This window comes from Apus apus, chromosome 1, assembly GCF_020740795.1.
Source record: "Apus apus isolate bApuApu2 chromosome 1, bApuApu2.pri.cur, whole genome shotgun sequence".
NCBI classification, from domain to species: Eukaryota; Metazoa; Chordata; class Aves; order Apodiformes; family Apodidae; genus Apus; species Apus apus.
In genome coordinates this window covers 81,280,823-81,302,735 of record NC_067282.1, presented here as the reverse complement: position 1 = coordinate 81,302,735, position 21,913 = coordinate 81,280,823, and the positions used below count along the sequence as shown (strand labels likewise).

General features: G+C 44.9%; 1 protein-coding gene across 1 annotated transcript in view; it reads right to left on the bottom strand.

The window, feature by feature from the left end:
* Positions 1–10,652: 10,652 nt before the first annotated feature.
* Positions 10,653–21,913, bottom strand: part of PTGFRN (prostaglandin F2 receptor inhibitor) — a 72,117-nt gene continuing 60,856 nt past the window's right edge. The window contains exons 8-9 of the mRNA XM_051608767.1: positions 15,502–15,807; positions 10,653–14,293 (exon numbers count right to left, since the gene is read on the bottom strand). Coding sequence (XP_051464727.1) covers positions 14,127–14,293; positions 15,502–15,807 — 473 coding nt within the window. The 3' untranslated portion in view covers positions 10,653–14,126. The remainder of the gene's footprint in view (positions 14,294–15,501; positions 15,808–21,913) is intronic.

The following is a 21,913-nucleotide window of genomic DNA, read 5'->3' as shown; positions in this document are numbered from 1 at the left end:
GCACTATGAGGTCTTGGAGAAAGGTTCCTGCTTTGTCATCAGCTCCCCATGTCCTCTGCAGGATATGAATCCATCGGGTGTTGGGAAGAGTTGCGGACCCCTTTCCTGTGTTGGCTCTGCCCCAGGGCACCCTCAGACACATATCTGTGATCATCAAGATCAGGTATTGTATATATTTGTTCCTCATCCCATGTCTTACTGTGCCCTCCCTGTTCCAGTTCTAACTTCCAACCTTTAAGTCTGTCTTCCTTATTCTCCTTTTATTTTCCCTTGAGAGGGTCAAGGGGGGCAACAAGCAATTCTGTTCTGTGGTTTTTGGTTTGCCCTGACCACTAAACCAAAACATGGGGTGACTGGCTGTTCCAGCAGGTAGAGAGGTCCCTGCAGGATCTCATCTGTCCCCCACCAGCCACCAGTGTTGCAATGAAAGCAGAGAAGCAGAACCTGTTTTGGGGTAACAGGGTGCAACATAGGGCTGAAAACCACATGCAGGCTCCACAATGGAGATAAGCAGATAGGGCAGATGCTGGCAAGTGGTACAGTGCCCCAACATGCCTTTTGGTGAGAAAAGCCCATGTCCCAGCAGCAGAACACAGCCCTGCACATAGCCAGAAGTGCGTGGTAGGCTTCCATTTTCTGCTGCAGTCTGAAACCCTCCTGTCTCAGAAGGAAAGGGATGAAGAGCTTTGCTTTCTAAGAGCAACCCGCTGCCAGCAGCACCCCAGGGATGATCCTGCTGACAGTAAGCCAACCCGCTTACCACTTTGGAGGAGGGAAAAGCATCTCTGCTACAGCAACAAAGTAAATAAAAAGAAACTTGGAGTTCAACCTCAGTGAGCTTCTGACAGTTAGTATGCAGATAAACGCACACACAGGGACAGTTTAACTCTAAGCTTGCAACTCTAATGATGCATGAGTTGCTGTTTACATTTGCAACAGAGAAACCAGGGAGAATAAGATTGCCTGGCCCAGCCCTAACACTGGCAATGATGATTCTCTGTGGATAAAACCAACAGCTCTCTCTTCCCGGGACTGCACAGTCTAATACTCTCTTCCTCCCTGGGAATCAGTACAATCAGACATGTGGCAGGGCTACTGAACCACACAAGGCACAGTAAAGGAAGAGGATCACAGAATCCTTTACAAAGACAGTGTTGCCATTAGAAACCACATCAGGGAAGCCAAATCCACGGGGAGAAAGATTCCCTTACCCTGTTTTCCTGGGGATGACACCAGACGGGAAAGGAGGGGAGAATATGCTTCTTGGATAGCAGAGAGAGGTCCTGCTCATACCTCCTCCAAGCCAGGTGGTGCATGTGCCCATGCAGCTCAACCTGCTGAGCTGAAGTGCTGCACCAGGGCCACAGGGACCAGGCTATGGACCTCTGGCCCTTGGCACAGCCTGGCTACTGCCAGCACCTGGGCAGCAGGGCCACCTCTCAGCACACCCCAGCAGGGTGCCACCATCTCCCTCTCCAGAGCACAAGGCTGGAGGTCAGGCTGCCCGCAGCACTGACTTTGGCTTTCATGCAGGTGATGACCACCTTTAATTGCATGCCTCCCCACCAATTATCATTCCTCTTGCCCCCCTGGACCCACTTACAGGCACCCTTTTTAGATGCTGCTCAGCCACTTTGGACCAAAGCTTTTCAGAAAAACACCACCATATATGTAGCATGGAAATTTTTACCCAGTCCAGCCCAGACAGGATGAAGCTAGACCCTATCTAAAAAGAGCACAGCAGCAATCAGCAACATCCACGGTGACTCAAAAACCTCATGGACAGACAAGTGCTGACCAGACACTCCCCTTGTACACTGCAAGGAGCCTGGGGAGGGATGAGAATAAGGGAGGGTCACCTCCGCAGCAGGGTAGAAATGCTACAGAGGAAGCTGTTGAGGATGAAGGAGGTAACTCCATGGTCAATGTTGAATATTAGGGGAAAGAAACTGCCAAGACCCAAAAGCAACTAGGCAAGCATAGGGGAGAAGCTGCAGCCCACATCTCCTGCATTGACTACATGGCCCTCATGAGCTCAGTCACCCCAGCTGGGATAAGGGCAGCTGTGGTTTCCTCTGCCTGCAGGCAACACATTGTAGAAGAGAGCACAGCATACCCCACCTCTGAAAAGTATCAATGAACCCACCTTCCAAAGGAAACCAGACCTCAGACAGTGTCTTGGGCAAATCCACCTTTGCCCAGGAAACGTTTTCAGCCACTGCCAATGTTGCTTGCTCTGGGTGAAAAAAGACCCATCTTAAAGGGGAGGGCTCCTCCATAAACTTATGGCATTGCTATGCAACATTCCAGGTGAAACCAAACTGCTTTCAAAGGAGCCCAAGCTCTAGGGCCTCTGCTCAGCCCCATGGCTCCACCGTTTCCTCACCCCCATCCCAGCCAGCCCTCAGCAATGACCTGCCCTCTGCAACTCTCCTCACAAAGACAAGCTTCCTGGGGCTCTCTGAGCACTGAAGCACAGGTGGCAAAGGAACTAGAAAGTAATTTGAAGCATCAAGGTCCCAGCAGGGAGGCTGAAGGTGGCAAAAACAATACAGCCCTCTGCTCCCAGCCCATCCTCACTCTTCAGCCTGCATCATCTGCCCTGGAGCAGCATGGAAGAGAGAGCTCTGCTCCCCAAAGGCTTTTTGGAGGGTAAAGACGTGGGTGTTTGCTTGGCTCTAAATACCTCAGTGCCTTGAAAAGGACAGTTGCAGAGAACTCCCTGCACTTCAGGCTGCTCTTGAGACCAAACAGGAAGGGGGAATACAGCCCACAGGTGCAGGCTATAGGCAAGAACTCCTCTGCCTTTGCTTCATAGATCTCAGAGGACATGTACCCCACCCAGAAATGCCATTGCAACATACACACAGTGACTGGGGAGGGGCAGAGGGAAAAAGAGGAATGGAGCTTGCAGCCTGGAAAGCAAGGGGCTGGTGCTAGGCAGGGTTGGGGGGATACAGGGAAGAGTGCAGCATTAGCTGGGATAATCTGGAAGTCTTGGGGGACGTGCCAGCAGCCTACAGATAATCAGGGGAGCTGGCGCAACGGACTTTGAAGTCTGCAGTCAGGTTTTCTCAGCCCAGCTCAGACATCAAAGGCACTTGGTTACTTCCCCCAATTATGGAGCTGGAACCGGCCAACTGCCTGGCTTCCCCAAGGCCAGTCAGCTCAGCCGTGATCCCCCAGGCATGCTCTCATGGGCAGAAACCTCCTGACAGAGCACAAATATCCAAATCCTCCAGCTCCTGCTGGAGCCAGGCTCGCTTTGCTGGGAGCCTGCCTCACAGTTATGGCAGCTTTCACCTTGGACTGTGGGAGGTGAGCAAGATCTGAGAGGATAAAGATCTCCCCACCGATATGCTAAATGACCTACCACCCCTGCGGAAACCAGACAACCACAAAAACAGGGGGAAGCCTAGAAAAAGTGAAGAGAATAGTGACATTTTCTCATGGCAGTGGGAAGGACTACTTCTGTTACTCAAATCCTACGTGTCCTGGGCCCTGGTGGGACATGGCTCCAATGCACAGCAAGGGCAGGGTCTTCATGAGCATAAGCCACAGCAGCACAGAAAGCTGGTTGTGATTGTTTTGCACTGAAAAACAAAATATAATTGTTACAGAAAGAAAACACTTAAATAATTGAAATGTAAGAGTAGAACAGACTGGGAAGCAGAGAAACACCTGTCCTGGGCAACTGCACAGCAAGAGCCACTGTCAGCAGTGAGCAGCCAGGGCTGGCCTAGGAGAAGACTGCCCACAGGTCTTTTTTGGTGAACTGGTGTTTGCTCACATTTGCACCATCGTTTCTACTGCAAACAGTCAAACAGGAACAGAATTGGCCAAGGCACTGCTGAGACAAAGGCCTTCAGGAAAGTGGGATGGCTTAATCCAGCTTCACTGCCACAGCAGCAGGCAAACACACTTCTTCTGAATCTGCTCTGCCAGAGGTACATAAGCAGAGCCTAAATCACATGCCTCATATATCTTATCCTAATAAAAAGTGCTTTTTAGCCCTCCCTCTAATTATTTCCTTTTTGTTTGTTTGTTTTGCTTTTAAATCTTCTACCCACACAAAAGGGCTGACAAGTCTCACTCCTCTACAGCCATAGCTCCACCAATCTTCATAGTTTGGGACAACAGTGCGTTTCTGACATAAAACTTCGCTGCAGGTGGCAGAAAGCTCAGGGAGGAGTACATGCTGATGGGGACCAGGAGGGATGCTGCACCAAGGGAGCTGATTCATTTCCTCCCTGCCAGCACCTCAGCAAAGAGGCATTGCTCAGCAGCTGCCCTTTCCTGCACCGCATCAGGCCATACTCATCTGGCTGCAGACTTGGCTTCAAGGTGGCATAGCCTCTCCTCCATAAATCCTGGCAATCCCCTGCTGCAGCACATGCAGGGCCCAATCACATCACCAAGCTGTTGGCAAGCACAGCCCCCTGTCCAGCTGGGCTCATGCGTGGCACCAAGAACTGCCATGCATCTCTCCCAAACCACTCCATGCTGGCATCTGAAGTGGCATCAGCATTTTTTAAGCAAGCAGCATTGTTAAAGAATGTTTGAAGCAAAGCAACAGAGGATAGCACCTGGTCATTTCAGTTCCTGATGGACACAGCAAGGGCAGAGGCCAGAGAAGGGAGGAGAGAGGTTAAGAGAGGGAAAGGAGAGCAACTGCAGTGGGCTGTTGTTCAGTAGGAACTTGTGTGGGGGAATACAGAACAGTACTACATATTGGGAGAGAAGCTAGGTTTTAATATTAAGCTGCTTATTTAGGTTTCTAAGTTACGGAGATGCTGCACTTCAAACTAATTAGATTGACAGATCTTGGATTCCATTACAGGATTTCCAGAAGCAAGAGGGTTTAAAAAAATTTAAATAGCTTCCCTGGAAATGTTAGCACAGGAATTAAACAGCCATTGCTGCAGTCAATTTTAAATACATCTAAGATGGGAAAAACGACAACCCCAGCTTCCAAAACCCACTACACCAGTAGCTGCAGTAGGGAGCTGCTCTCCTAACATACCTGATTGGAAGATGCACAAAATACGTGTTTTCCAGTACTTGAAGTAGGCAGACAGTCTCCAAGGACCTTTTCAGGAAACACATGGCTCCCTCTGATAACAGCACGTCAACCTGTAAGTGCGTGGATTTCTCCCCACCCTGAGCCCACTGCAGTGAGCAGAGCATCTGGAAGCTGTAGGTAGGTAACTGCAGGGCTGGGGCTGAAGAGAGAGGTTGCAGGTCCTGCAGAGCAGCACAAGAGCTACTCAGGGAAGCCCTGCCACCTATGTAGACAGATAGTCTCATCCTTACCAGCCAGGACACTAAGGCTCTGTCTGCACAGGCAGAGTGAGGCCACCCTGGCAATAAGAACAACATGGAAGTGACACACAGCTCTGCTCCATAAGTTATAAAGCAAGGTAGCAATGGCAAAACTACACCACAGCACACTCAGCATCAAAGCCTTTACTCATCCACCCAACACAATTCCCTCTTTCTCACTCAGAGATCATGGGAATAGCAGCAGTTTCAAAGGCCTGATAGGAGAGCCAGAGTGGCCCTTCTTAAAATCCCAGAACTGCCAACTTCATTTCCTCTTGAAGCACCAAAGTATCCTTCATCTGTGAATATGAAGCTTCTCTTCAAATACACATATGCAGGTGTCCAAAGAAATTCAGCTTGGGGCCTGAGGGGTTGCCAGAGTGGGACATTGACTCAAAATGTAACATTAACATGCTCTTTAGTTGTCTGCATGCGTTTAGCTACCAGACAGCTGTACCTGGCCATGCAGTAAATGTTGTTTTTCTATATGCCATCTTTTCACCCTCCTTGGCATCTGGACACCACCACCCTGCGTTGCCCTCATTGCTGCACAAGCATCCCAAGAGAAGAACAGCAGAACACAGCACAGGCAATAGTGATGCTGTTGTCACCCTCCATTTGCACTAGAGGATGTCTCAGCTATAGCAATAGGAAGGCTAAGTTACATATACACAAAGACAAATTTCCTTCAAACAAAAGGCAGGAGCTGCAGTGAACTCCAGGCAAAGCCTGCGGGGTACACAGCTTTGATTAAACCAAGATGTCAGAAGAGCTGCAAATGTACAAACTAGCTCTCACACCTTTGTGCTTGGATTATCAGACTCAGTGAGAAAAAAACCTCCTTCAGTATTGCCACTTGATAAAGGAAGCACCCAGTACTGCAACACAGCAGCAGTTACCTTACTTTTGCCTGACACCTTCCACCTAAGAGAGCCTGCAGCACCTCCCTTGCTACTTCCAGACACTTTTAGAACATCTGTCACCACTGAAACATGGGTCTCAGTCAAGTTGGAAAGAGGTGACATGCTGCTGCCACCAACACAAGGTAAGGGAGGATTTAAACATAGCAGTGTCATGCCCAGGGTCCTGAGAGCCATGGTCCCAAGAGCCATTTTGTTAACATTGTATACAATCAGGTCAAGAAAAGGAAAGTGAATGAAATGCAGGAGACTGTGAGAGACAGAAAGGAAGAGAGAAAAAGATAATGGCACCAGGCAAGGACACCTCAGCATGCACTTGAAAGCCTGCAGGAAAAGCCGTCAGTTTCAAAAGGAACTTAATATCTTATTTCTAAAGAAAATTACTGTTGCTTCCAGGCTAGGCCCTCAAAGCTCAGCTTCTGAATGGGCAACAGAAACATCAGAGATGGCTATTTCTGAGCTAGGGGAAGAGGTTTTGCTTGTCAGCCCACAGTGATGGGGTGCTGGGGGGGGAGAGTGGACAGTGACATAAAACAGCTTGCAAGGTCTGTTCCTGTGGAACAAGGCCAAGCACCTAATCAAGTAGGAAGAAATATTATCCTTTTCATTGCTAGAAGACTCACTTTAGTGGCAATGAGTTTGCTCTAAAAACTTCAGTAAGCCTGGTCACTACTGGTACAGCTACTAGAAGAGACAGTTTGAAAAGGACTGGACACTGGGTAACACACCAGGGACCTCAGTATGAGCCTTGATTGACTTCAGTAGTCATACAGCAGAAAAGCTGTGTGGCTGAAGACTTGGAGGCTGCACAAGGATAGAAACTGCAAGTAGATTAATTAGATCCATCCTGAGAGCTGTAATCCAAGAAGTATTCTTATGCAAAGGCAGAGATGTTACACCAGTAACAAAATCGAGATTAAAATCCATCCTGGAACTGTTTTCACAAAAACGTAAGTTATGTGAGAGTAACTGTTAGAGAGATCTCGAGGACCACTCATCTGTTGATTGATTGAATAATGACTACAACTATCTGCTGTAGCTTCCTTCCTCCTTCCCTAGCCCATCACTAGAGGGAGCTGCCATTACCTCATTTCTCTCAGCCCTTACCTGCCTGGCCGATACTTTTTAATTCCTATTAACTTTGGCGAGTTGCACTTTCCAACTAATGGTGAGAAATGGGTACTTTCAGGTTCTCCTTTTTCTAAAATGCACGGCTCAAATAGGTCAGAAAAACTGCAGTCTTTAGGTATCTATTTCTCAAGACCCCAAAGTGGCTAGCTTGGGTGTTCAAGACTAATCCCATCATAGTTACTCTCAGAACTTACTTTGCTTCATACTAGCTACAATGTTCAGCACAGTGGTCGCTTGTCTGAAGCTCACAGACACTGAACAGCAATGTGTTATGACAGCAAGCAGCCTCTCTGAAGAAAGCAGGACAAAACCATCTTATTTAGAAAGAAAATCTGCCCCTTCCACTTAGGAGAAAGAGAATCTCTTGTCTCTTTGGAGTCATTTCCCCATCTGAAATGTTCTGTTTCCTCACATATGTCTGGACTCCTCAAGAGGTCTGAGGCTACAAAACATTTGTGTGCATGCATGTCTGGTGCCAGCCTTGCAGATGATCTGCAGTGGGTTCTGGGCCAGAGTTCTGCAGCTTGAGCTCTCAGCAGATGATTCAAAGATGCACTGCAACAACATAGCCCCGCTCTCACTCAGAGATGAGCACAGGACAGCATGGTCCTTGAGAGATGCAGAGACAAACACTGGTCTAGATAGCAAAGGCAAGACGAGACTCCTGAAGGAAAAGAATGGGAAATGAGAGAGGGGAGGGAGAGTGAACAAAACAGAAGAAATGAGCCAACAAGGCTGGGGACAGAAAGAAAGAGGATGTACCTGAACACCAAATGGGAGTTAGTGCTACTGTACTTGCATTTGGCTGTAGCCACATACAGCTTCCATAATAACCAGGCAGATGCTAAACAGCACGGGTATTATTCCTTCTTGACCATAGCCCTAACACCCCAGCCACTGCACACCATGCCCAGGACCTTTGTAGAGCTCAAGTCATCACAAGGACAAGAAGAACCACAATGGCTACACCAGTCCTCTCCTCTCAGACATCCCTGTGGGTTCTCAGATGCCCAGGAACTGGTACGTTCATACTGCTAGCTCTGCTGGAGGTGCTCTGGAAGCAGCCTTCCTTCTCTCTAGCCTCACCCTTTAGGAAACTTGGTATCTTTTGAGACTCCTTGCCAACTTATGAATGTCAAATCATTGTCAGGATCATATGAACAAGGAAACAGAGAGTATGATCCAGGTTAAGTCATGAAAAAGAAACTGAATTTCCTGTCCATCTACTTGAAGCTCCATTATTCACTTCTAAAGCCAGCAGAGGTGCAACCAGACTAAGTCTGTGGTCTAGTCTAAGGCCTGGTACATGCTGGAGTTTATAAAATCCCACATGAATGAAGTATGATATAATACTAACTTGCTTTCACAAAGTCTGCTTTGGAAAGCTCTGCCTTTCTAACCCCTTGGCAGAGGTGGAAGCACTTACACTTCTGGTACTTTGTGGAATGCAACTTGTCTGCCAGGGAGAGAACAGCTTGTCTTTGTGGCAGCTCTGGAAATCCACAGAACCTGGCTTCCTCAATAATCCAGGCATTTCCCTGGAGCTCTCAGTATCAATCACCTGCTGGTTACGGCCTAATGCCATTTTCCTTAGTAACGGAAGGAGATCCCTGGCAAAGGGCCGTTTGATAGAAGGCTACATGCAGTACTTAAGATGCATTTACCTTACACAAGAGTGAGTAGTAGTTTTCCTTCAGTTAGCACATCCTACAGCTTGGATCAGTTGCTAAAGGCTCTTTCTTGAAACACCGTATCTCCTGGTATTTGCTGTACAGACCACAGCCCTCCTGTGATCATAGACATGTAGAAAGTCCCCCTGAAAAGGCAAAAGTCATACATTTCCTTGAAAGATTTGCATGCCCAGCTTCAATTTTCATGTGAGAAAGAGGAGGCAGGTCTTCTCATGCATCCTACTCCAGTCAGCTTCAGCCCAGTGCAGGTTTTTGGACTGGCCTGGGTTCTGCCGTGGAAAAAGCACAACCAAGCATGTTGCCTGAGCCTGGGTGCAATAAAAGCAACCAAACCACCCAGCCTCTGGCACAAAGGTGCGTTTCAGGATGTCTCTGTAACACTAGGCAGCTAGGTACCTCTATAGGTAAATGGCTGAGTTGAACCCATAGCAGATACAAGGTGATGCTGGAGACTTGGTAACTCCCATAATTTACTGCTACACTCAGGCAGTTACTTGCAAGTGTTACTCTTCATCTCCAGACTTGAAGTTTTGGCTTTATTTTCTTTTTTATGATAAAATTCTAACACACTTTCAACTACTTTATTAAGATCCAAGTCATTCCAGGGGGTGGGAGAGGCAAGAGGATTTCATAAAGCTAATCCAAACTTACCAGTAAGCTGGAACCTGCACAGCTAGAGGCCAACAGCTGTTGTCCCACAAGCATGCCACTAATTACTCGCGTGTGTGTTGAACATCTGCAGCTGCCAAAGGCTCCGCTGAGGGATCAGAGACCATTTATGATATTTCCCTATCTCAGCTGATGGTCTCTGTCACCCCTTAAGAACTTACAGCTTGGTGCCACCTCCCAGCTTCCTGTAAGGATACTCTACAGAGGATGTCTTTCCACACCAGCTGCAACACCACCACCTGGAAAGAAACCAAAGGTCCACACTTTGCCATCCACTGGCCTGCACCACAGCCACCTCAGGCAGAGCACACACCAGTGTGAAGACAAACCAACTTTCCCAAAGCCTGCCCTGGCCTCCCAAAATCACTTCTGCCTGAAGCAACTTCTTGTTGGAAAGCAAGTCACCTCCTTGCTGTACTGTCACGGTGTCCTTACATTGCTGCTGGGAGGAAAAAAAAAAAAATCCTGAATTCAGCCATTAGCAAGGTAAGCAGGAAGTTCACTTCCAGCACTGCTGATTTTCCTTCGGGTACCTTGGAAATGAGAAGCCTTAGGAAGGGTTCAAAGACAACTCAACATCTAATGCTCAGTTTTTACAGCAGATGTTGAACACACTCCTAACTGAGTCCTGGGCCAAGGTAATGAAAAGGAAACTCCCTCAACAAAAAGGTTGACTTACAGTGGGGCAGAAACAGGATAGACTCAGAAAACAAGTATGTTCCCCAATTCATCACACAAATGTAGGCAAATCTTTAAAACTTACTGTAAAATAGGGCTCATGCTTATTTTATAGGATAAGCAGTGCTGGAACAGGACTGTAAGGTTTACATTTGATACCCTTGTCTCAATAATGTCCGCATACATGCAAGGAAAGAACTGCCCATAGCTCAAAACATCATCTAAACACACAGCACAGACATAATCAAAAAGGCTCGCTCTTTATTTTAAACATAGAAAGAAACATTTTACACAGCATTGTTAGAACTATTCGGTACCTGCATTCCAGAACTGTGCCAAACACTTTATAACTTTGAAATTAAAACAAAAGAAACAAAATCTCTTGCCCTTCTGCTATTTGATGTTCAGGCTTGTCCTGGATTGAATTTCCAGGTGCCTGGAGGAGTTTACCAGCTTAACCAGGAGATGTGGCAATACGAACAGAGGAAGATCAACGTGAGCCCTTAGGATATTTTGACAATACCACAGGTTGCAGCAAGGAGGATATGGATGCTTGCACTGCATGTCAGTCCACTTACTCTCCTGATACCCTACAGGTTTAATACACAACCAGATGCACACACACCTCCACTCACACAAACCCCGGTCACACAAGAAATAATAATAATAAAAAAACCAACATGAAAACTGACCTAGGTTGTTTTGTTTTGGTTGTTTTTTGTTTTTTTTTTAATTAGAGATAAGATTCCCACTCTGTTTTAAAAAAGAGGATAATACAAAATTGGCACAAGTAGAAGGAAACCTGGGGGAAGGGGTAGTCTAGACCCTCAGGTTCCAACCTTCCAACTACAGCAAAGGTGGAAGGGGATGCAACACTGCCTTCCCAGGGGCTGGCAGCAGTACAGGCTAGCAGCAAACTTGCTTCACTTGGAACAGCAATGACGGTTTGTTATGGGCCACGAAGGAAGGTCAACATTAGCTAAGGACATGGGGACCTTTCATTAGAGCAGGGAGGTCTGACCAAAATAACCCTGAGATTTTTCCAGCAGGGAGAAAGTGTGCTATGTTGTGTGCTTGGGAAGAGCTGGCAGTTCCCTGCTCGTTCATTCCCTAATTATTGCATTACAGTCATGATCCTCTCTCCCTAAAACTTAACCAAGAGCACATAAACAAGGAGTCAGTCTGCAAGGACATAAAGTGACTGATGCTGTGCTTCAAACCTCACCACCACTACACACCTTGCCCAAGACACCCCGACGCCTTCTGTGAAGAAAGCAAGTATTAAACAGGAAAGAAGCTGCTAGATCAGTGTGGGAAGGACCACCAGCATCCCAAACATCAGAATGGTGCTTCATAACATCCAAGGAAAAAGCAAGATTTCACTGCAGCAGACAGATAGGAAAGAAAAACTCTTGCTGTCAAAAAAATAGAGTGAATCCTTTCCTCAACTCCTTTCCTTTGGAAAGCATTGCTACAGGTTTCTGGGCTTTCAAAGCAGCAACTGGAGACTGCTTCTGCTCTGTTCCTCAACTGAGGCAGCTACATTTGCTTGCAACACAGGCCTTTTCAGAGCTCTTACAGAAAGGAAAACATCAGGCCAGAAAGAAAAGTTGCTATGAACGTTCATGCCAAAGTGTTCCAGTGTTCATAGGCTTTTGTTGTCCCAGTTTTGCAACACTACATGAAATGTGTTAGAAAGTTCAAATAACAAGTTGCAAGCCCCAACTCTTCAAATCAAGTCCATTTTGAAGATGTCTCACATTCAGCTTCCAAACACCATTGGACACCTCTAAGCATATACGTATGTATACATTTGTGACTTCATGCGTGTTTGCATGAGGGAAGCAGAACAGCCTTCTAGAAAAAATTCTCATGTCAGCCTCTCACAATGCAAGACAGGTAAAAAAAAACCAAACCACACACACAAAGCTTACCACAGGAAGTCCTGACTTTGTAAAGCAACAGTGTTGAGTGCAAGGTTCCACAAACAGTAATGCAAAATGGAGCCTTCACAGCACAGATACTTAGACCTGGAGCTCCTTTGGAATGTGCAATGGGATGAGCTATTAGTGAAAAAGACCAAATACATAATGAATGTCTAGATTGGCAACAGCACACCACGGGTACTACCTTCTGTGTATGCTCTCCTTTAGCATCTTTTATCATAAAAAAAATAAAACTGCAAAGTACTGAGCCCTTGCTCAACGCTACATCTCTCACCCTTCTTGATGAAAGCCAAGCTCTGGCTGTGACGTCAGGTCACAGTACAGTTCTCCTTCCTTGTTTGTTTATACACAGGATCTTTATTCTGACTTTTATTGCTTATTACACCAGCTGTGCTGGGAAGACAGAACTGCCTGGAAAAGGAGCTGTTCCCACTCAGGAGCCAGGTCAGTGTATGTGGAAGACCAAAGTAGGACTTCTATACTATAGCACCTAGGAATAGGTCTCAAACCAAGGGGAAAGCCCTGCTCCAGGTCCATGCACAAGACCAGGATGACTGGAACCTGAAGGATTCTTGCTGCCCTCTTGGGCTTGCTCCTATTCCTACCCTGAGCCATGTTTCAGGTACTGTAGATCTCAGACTCTGCTCAAAGGTTCAAGGGTTGCCACTGAGTGACTGGCAGAAGCAGCATTGGAGTCAGGTCTGTGCATTTGGTAATTCATAGTTTACAAGTCTTCTCTAAACATGATCAGTTGACCAACTGCAGAAAAAGAACCATTTCTTTTTTTTTTTTGTAAGTCACACCATCACCAGTGGGGCAAGGTCTCCCACCTGTCTGCCAATGCCAACAGAAGGCTGGGCCTTGTCCCTAGACACCACGTGCCCCCCTGCCACAAGCAGAACAGGGTCTCAGGCACAATGTGAGCAGCTGGAGCGGGGAGAAAAAAGGTGTAAGGGTAGGGAAAAAGGTGGCCATAAGCAGACTTACAACTAATGTTAATCTGAGGATTGACTCTTTAGGGTTGCCAAGTTAGCTCCTATTCACCACAGCTAAGAGCTTTGAGCACTGAAATAAAATTTTTGAAAGTTTCTTTTAAAAGAGTCTTAAAAACCTCCAGGCAAGTTATGGAGTTCACTGCAAGTGCTTTGAAAGCCAGGGAACAGAAGGCATGCTGACAACCATAAACCATTTTTTTGCTGGAACAGTACCATGAGGCACCAGCAAAAAAACCTTCTTCAGCCTTCAAACCAACACAGAGAAGTCTGTGAGATACCAAGATGGATGCAGAAAGGGAACAGGATGGTGTGATGGAAGTAGAGGGAAAAGTAGACTGGTTAATACAACAGAAGTCTAACAGTTCTATCAGTCCCCTTCCTACCCATCACTCTGTCCATATTGCCTTCACACAGGGACATATATTGAAAAGCAAAAGGGTAAAAGGAGGGAAAAAACCCCAAACACCAAATAAAAACAAAATTAAAAAATCATTAGTGAATTTTGTCACAGGGCCTGCTGAAAGAAAGCTCAACAGTTTGCACATTAGAAGTACATGATCCCTATGCAGAAATTGCTGCTAGAAAAGGAGAACTCCAAGTTGCTAAATATGGCCTGAATGCTCTCAGGATATGATGTGTAACAAGGAGAAGCTTGAGGTCCACGCTGAAATCAGAGAGGAAATGCACTGTCTTGTTTGGGCTTGAGTGAGTGTCTCAGCACAGTCCAAGAACCCCGTAAGTCTCTCCCAAAACGCAAGTGTCTGGCTCCCACGCTCAGTCCATCTCCATTGACATTAGCCGGCGACGCTCTCTTCTTGTTTCTTGCACTTCTTTCTTGCAGCACCAGCGGGAGCTGCAGTAGCCAATGAGGCAGGATAAGAGGCCAGTGACAGTGGCCAGACCAATGCCAATCAACAGGGGATACTTGAAAGCATTCAGAACTGAAAGAGGAAGGCAAAATTGTTAGAAACTCAGAGATGTCCTTTATTTGTTCTTGCCTAAAACAGGAGAAAATCCAACATTACTCAGTCGTGGACAGGTTAATTATTTCACAAGGAAATTACACTCACTTTCTTTCTTGATTTCTACTATTTGATGTTTGGAGAACTAGTCTCTCAAAGGGCTCCTTTACTTCCTAAACTTAATTCTTCCTCCACCATTTCTAAGCCTCAGGGAGAGCTAGTTCTGAGAGGCATGCCATTACCTGTCCCTCAAAACAAAAGCCTTGCAGTTTCTCCATCACAGGCAGACAGCAGCTGCACACTTTGTAATATGCCTCCAAATGGCAAGGAGTGGACTCCTCTATGCTTTGCTTAATTAGAGCTACTCGTACAGTATATTCACTGTCACTTGGCAACCTTGGCTAATCAACCTCCAAAGCTGCTACCTAAATGAGAAATTTATTTTGTAGGCACCTACTGCTCAGTTATAGGCAGGATCAGAACTGTAAGGAGTCTGGATAGTACAATTAGAACAGTGATCTGTACAGCAGGGAGAACAAAAAGTTCTGATACCTTTCAAGTTCATGGAATTTCCCAATACGACCCTTCCAGGAACTACTGAGAAGAACACAACTAGTTCAAAACCCATCCTGCATTATCTTTCTCCTTAGCTACATGCTGAATGCAGCATCTATCATGTGACTTGCTTCTTGTGAAGTCTAGCAACACTTGCAACTCAGATTGGAAAGCAGACAAGGCATTAAGTGCAGAGAGAAGCACATCTTGAGGTTAGGAGAGGGACGAAGGAGTCACAGCTTTGATTTTTCTGTTCTCAGCTTTGATATTAATCACAATGTGGCTCTACTTCAGCCTGTCCCATATGCAAACCAAGGCTTCCTCCTGCAGGCAGCCAAAGGGTTAACAGCTGGAGAGAATACTATGCCTTGACTGAAAGATGCCCCAGCTAGGCAAAATATCACCAAGAGGTGATCAGGAAAGGGAACACTCCAGTTTTATGAGTATGATCTCTTCAGGCCCACCTAGTCTACAGAATCTGGAACCAGAAGTAGCAAACAATAAAGAAGGGTAACAAAGTCTAATGAGATTTACCACAGGCACCTTTCAAAATAGCCATGGGCAATATTTGTCATAGAAAGGCATAATAAAGCATTCAAAAAAATACCGCGTAATCTGTTGCAATCTCTTACCATCCATTTTTACAGATAGAAAGATGGGTTTGGCTTTGATGTCAGGTTCCTGCTGCCATATGCCAGTGGCAGATCGCACCCATGGGGTTACTACGCAGTAGTGGTTCCCAAAGTCATGGTCCTCACAGCCATGCACACGGAGCCGGAATTCCAGAGGGCTGATTCTCTCCAGGCTAAGATCACTGCTCCCATTTCTCCGGCTCTGCGTGACAATCCCTTTCCGGTCCAGTGAGGCCAGCAAGACAGGCTCTCTGTCCAATGCAAAGGAGCGCACAGCAAACCAGGAGACATCAAAGGACATATCATCTGCATTTGTGGACAAAGAAGAATTTAGACATGTTGGTGAGCTCCACAGAGTATTCACAGTGCCAATTCTCTGCAAAAAGGTTAATTTGCAAGCAGTATAGCCAACACTGGCCTGACAGTAGAAGAAAAAATAAAACAACACAAAAGGTAAAAAAGAGTGCCCTGAACACATCCTTTCCAGGAGGATTCAAGCAGTGAACTGCAATGAAACACACTGGCTTGAAGAATGTAGCTGCACAGAAAGGGTGACTTACTACAGGGATGACACAGAGGAGATTTCTTGCTTTCCTGCCTGTTGCACTAAAATTTATTTAATATCTAAGTTTTCAGCAAGCAGGCCTGTGTAGCAAAAAGTTTTACAACTATGCTGAACCTACAATGAAAAGAGATTGGAAACACTAGGTGTTTGGTAGCAGAGAACGATTTCCCAATGCTACCCTCATGCAGGGGCTACACAGCCACAGTCAGAAGGCTCTTTCCTTAAACCCCTTCATTACATTTTGTCTGCCTAAACGAATACAGAGATTCTCTATAAGGCGCAGAAAATTACCTACAAAAATACAAAGCATTTATGAGCAAAACCTGACTACAATGCTTTTATACATTTTTTCCAGAGTTGTGCGTTACTGTCACACAGCATTAGGCATCACGCCTTGTACAACTTTTAACAGCCAAGGAGATAGTCCATAAAATGCATTTACACAACCTTTAACATTTAATATAGCTGACAGGTAGTCAGAGTTCATCAACACATCTAACTCTTTCTATGTTCATGCAAGATCCTATAGATCCCATTAGCAGATCTCAGTCTTCACCCTATTAGACTGATGTAGCTGAGTATCTACTTTAAAAATCACTGCTATTGTTTGCTAGTGTCAGCCCAGCAACACCTGTCAGAGTGTGAAAACTGCCACGACCTACAGCACAGACAGGAAAGCTTGATCACTTGTTTCATCAACAGGTCTTCCTTCCTGACACACGAGCAAACTGATGAGCCCAAAATGGAACCAGAAGTTATAATTTCTGTCTTGAGTTTGAGGTACCAGTGGAATGTGTACCCAGGGCTTAACCTTTTCACACCTAAGACAGTCCCAATGATTTTAGTGATGTATCAAACCTGCATTTGCTAGTACGGAGATCTCTGAAAAATAGAGTAATAGCAACTAAAATTTAAAATCGATCTTTTGTCTAGTTCAGTTTGCTCTTCCCTAAACGTCCATGTTTGAGCTCCAGGCCAAAGAAAAAATTAAAGCACTAAACCCGCTGCTGTATTCAAATTCTTTGCACATATACGTAAAGACAATTTTTAAGCCTGTATCAGGCAAGCTAACACTTCAGGAAGGAAGGGAACCTTAAAGTAATAAAGTGAAATTAAGGAACATCCTCAGCTCAGCTGCTTGAAGTATAGTGTCACCTGGAACATTCACCCTTACTGTAGACAAAACCCACCCACTGTGTGGGATATAATTAACTCCCCTGTAAGGTGCACTGGTTTTACACACATCTTCAAAAACAAAACAAGATGAGAAAGCAGATGTTACTACCAGAGATGCTGGCTGATTAAACTGTTTTTAGACACCAGCCTCCTTTCTGCCCTGCCTACCACGTCCAGCAGCTCCAGGTGACAGCACAGAACCTCAAGACACCTGCACTGCAGACTTACAGCAGGAACAGGCTTCTCAGTCCTATGTGGGGGTCAGCATAGGTCATATGGACCAGCAGCCTTCACAACAATCACTCTTGCCCTATCATACTACAAATACTACTATTAGTTTCTTGGCATAGCACTCAGACTGCTTCCTTTGAAAGCAAATTCATAAAAATTACCATAAACGCATGTTCAGTTAACCTCTGCTTTGTATACTCATCCAACTGTCTATGGAAAACAGGGCCTCTAGTGGCAGGAGCTCTTTGTCTATAAACCACTCTTCATCACTGCTGCCTGTTTATGCCAAATACGGTAATAGCATCAGTTCACAGGCAGCCACGCTAGGAACGACCAACTCTTTCCAAAGATCATCAACACTGCCATTAGCTCTTGTGTTTCCAGGTACTGTAGGAGCATATGGACACCTTCCAGGCTAAGTCTAAATAGACTGAACACACAGCTGCACTTGCTAAAAAAGGTTTAAGCAATAAATTTAGATATTAAAAAAAAACACCTAAAAATCTAGCCTTCACATTCCCAGGGAATTTGCTACCTTTGAAGAATTCCTTCTTTTCACTCTCAGTTAATTTGAGGTACCCTTCCTTCAACATACAAAGATGAGTGTGGGCACTTGCTGTCATTTTGAAATAGCTGAATCTATCTTCTGTAATTACAACATGGGACAACAGTATTATGTCAACATATTTTATTAGTCAGTATACAGAGTGTACAATTAGTGACTCACTTCAGACAGTCAGAGGGAGGACTTGGCTCTGAATACTCTTTGTCACTATCCTCCTTAAAATAGCTTAAGACAGCAAAATCATTGGATTAATTTCTACATATTTCTAATTTTCATGCAATAAAAACACAGGAAAATTTAGCAAAACCAGGACATATCAGGTGCTCTCTAAAGATCAGTGATGAACACGCCTAGCAGCCCTCAAGTGCTAATATTTACCAATAGTGCTAATATATGCTAAAAGTACATATTTATGTAATTTCACTAACATAAAACAGGTCACCCTCTGGGCTTTCCAAAAGCATCAGTACCATTATACACACACTTTGCACCAATGTTGACAACTTGCTTTCACAATTTTTGTCTCCAATCTACAAAAAACAAACCCAACTATACAAACCAAACTCACATTTAACACTACAAGGTTGTTTTTCCATCAGTTCCTCCTGTGCTCCATTCTTAAGCACTGTGGGACACCTGAACAAGGTGCCCTGCATTAGAGGAAAGCATAACATCCCAGTGCCAAGCTTAGAAAGCCATGAAGGACTTCAGTGCTCCTAGGTCATACAATTCAGCTGCTTTCATAAAGGAACACAAAGCACTGGGACCTGGAGACTTCAGAGCTCTGTGAGCAGAGTGGAGCTGTGCTTCCTCTTCTCCTCAGTTAGTGACCATGATCAACATGTAAAGCACATCTTTATGCACATTTCAATTTGATACACAGGACTAAGCTGTCTGGGTCTTAGCTGCTTCCCTGGCCAAACAGTTCTCAAAGCAGGGAATCCTATTTCTAGACCAGCTCTTAGGAACCATACACTTCCACTGCTTAGAATGGAGCTCTCTCAGCATCTTGTTACAGTGCTGAATCACAATTTTGAGACCCTTTTTGTTTACTACATTTAAATGAGGTTGAATAGGGCTTCCTAGAGAGCTGAGAAATCCACTTCAAGCCATACAAGAGGTAAACAAGCTGGTTTTGTTAAATTCTCCAGAGTACCCACTGGGTCTGTCTGGAGCAGATTAAAAAAAAAAAACAACATTTCTTTTCAGGCACAGTACGTAATACTTTAAAATCCCTAAGCACATAGCACAAGAAGGGGTGATCTGGGAAGACGAGAGAGATCATTTGTGAAAATGTGTATTCAACAGAAATATCAGAAGCAGCTTTTATATCTCCAGGGCACAGAAGAACTACTATTCTCCCCTGACACACATATACACCCCTCATATCAATTCAAAACACCAACCACAGCTGCCAAGCCAAAGGAGGACTTCTTAAGACAGAGCAGTTGCTGCCACGTACTAAGCTTAGTAATACATGCTCCATTTCACCAGGGTCTCAAAGAAGCAGAAGAAATTAAAGCATGCAGCAGTAACGCCAAAACCTTTTCCACCCTCTTGAAAATTTCCCACAGGGTGGGTACACATACACAGAGCATCGTGAATTGCCTCTACCAGACAAGGTCCAAACCATAAGTAACACTTCTAGAAACAAGCTGATTGCTCCAACTATAAAGAAAAAAGGCACTGACAAATATCATTGGTCATTTAACTTTTTACTCAACTCCTTGGAAGCACTTTATTTTTCTGATTGTGCAGAAAAGAGGGAGAAGAGGTGCCATCTGACACCTCAGCTGTTACAGGAAGCATACATACTAATCCACAAGCATGTTTACAAAGTTGAATGCCTATGTGTACAAGAGCAGAGCTGGCTGACATCCCAAGGTTTGTTCACAGTGTTTTGGATGTGCATTTAACAAAACATCCTATGAAATTCCATGACTCTTCATTGCTCATAAGGGGGCCTAAAAGATAGCCCTGCAGCTGGTCTGACACCAGAAGAGTCTTGTGGCCTTTGAAAGCCACAATTGCCCTCAGAAGAGAGTCAAATGCCAATTGCTCTGCTTTCCTTTCTCCTCACATTCCCAAATTGAAAGACCATGTTTGTACCACGTCATCTGTTTTCTTCTAGGAGATGCTGGCAGCTCTTGCTCTGTTTATCTGATTACCTGGTGTAGGCTTTCCCTAACAACATGCCTCATTTCCCCACTGGGATAAGACAGCTCTGTTATTTTCACAGTCTAATATTTGGCACTCATTTAAAAACCAAGTTCTCTATTCCAGTTTTGAATTAAATTGTGATACTGACTCAGCATAGACAGATCAGAGATGGGATACAGGGGAGAAAGGTTACTACTGAGGAACTACATCTGTTATCATAGGAGCCCTTAAGGGCCTTCTTCACCTAACCTGCTCCACTACCCCACTGCTCTAGTCCCCTCCATCTCTCAAGGCCAAAAGGGCAGACTGACAAGGGGAAGTTTGTTGCATAGATTCCAGCTGTTCCCTGCAACTCTTCTACAAGTCTCACCCAGAAGACCTGTAAGGACTGGAGAGGGGCCAGCTTTTCAGGCCCATATTAAGGCCAAAATGGGGTTTCTCCATGTAGCATGGCTAGTTAGGCCACAAATCCTGCTCATTCAGCAATTGGAGGCTCAGAGCATGGACTGAAAGGTTCCCTCAAAACCTGCCACAATGCCACACTTTACTCCATTAAAAAAACCCAACCAACCAAACAACCCTAACAAAAAACCCCAAACCAACCCAAAACAAAACAAAACAAAAAACCCCACCAAGACAAAGAGGCAGAGATGACCTGTGTTCATGATGACATAGCTGGGTAGCTATGGAGCAGATTACAGTGCTGATATTAACACTCTGCACTGGCTGCTCATCACCACTGCTAACAGCATCATTTCCAACTCCAGGCATCATTTATCAATTCAACAGACATCCACAAACCTTTATGAGGTTGCCCAATTAAAACTTAATTGTGTCAACTCCTCAAAGAGGACACCTTTTTACTTCAATCCCTTTGATCATCCTAATCTTCTCAGTGCTCCTCCCAGTCTCAAGCTACCAAACACACAAAAACCTATGATGAACTGAACTGCAGTGGAGCACTGACAGAAGAGCTCCACTGTTACTATGTGGCCTTTTCTCAACTTGTAAGTGAATTGGGGATGCTGAGGCCTTTTTCACAAGGCAACCCCAAGCTTATTTTAGCTACCTAATACCAGTAGAAGTGGCAGCTGCTCTCTGCCAGCAATTATTGCTTTGCAGAGGAAGCCTTGGGAACTGCCTTGCAACAATATCTATAAGAGCTTGGGCACATCTCAACTCAGAAGAGGCTTCCTGCTGAGCAGAAACCACAGGACAGACTGAGTTATACATACAGGCATACACTGTTTACTGTGCCCAATATCCCAGGCTATGAATCTTTTCATAGCAATAAAGTTTACTCAGCTTTTTCTCCCTACCAAGCATTTCAATAACACAATCTACAGTCTTCTATCACTTCTTCACAGGCAGCACACAACTATAATCTAGCAAATTGCTTCCCTGCTACACTCAGATTTAATGTAGAGCAGACATCTTGGAATTTCAAAGTGATGGGCCTTTACTAAGCTTGATATTTCATCTCATCAGCTAGTACATTATAAGTAATATTTTCTACACAGTACCTCTTTTGTAGTGGCTTACACATCAATTCCAAGTTTCACATGAATCATGACATCTTTATATTTAGGTATATACATTTACATATTTACATATATATTTATAAATTCATTTTAAATAAAATGTTATATCCATATATATACAGAATTACATTAAACTCACTCCAAACCCAAATTTTTTGTATAATAACCAGAGTT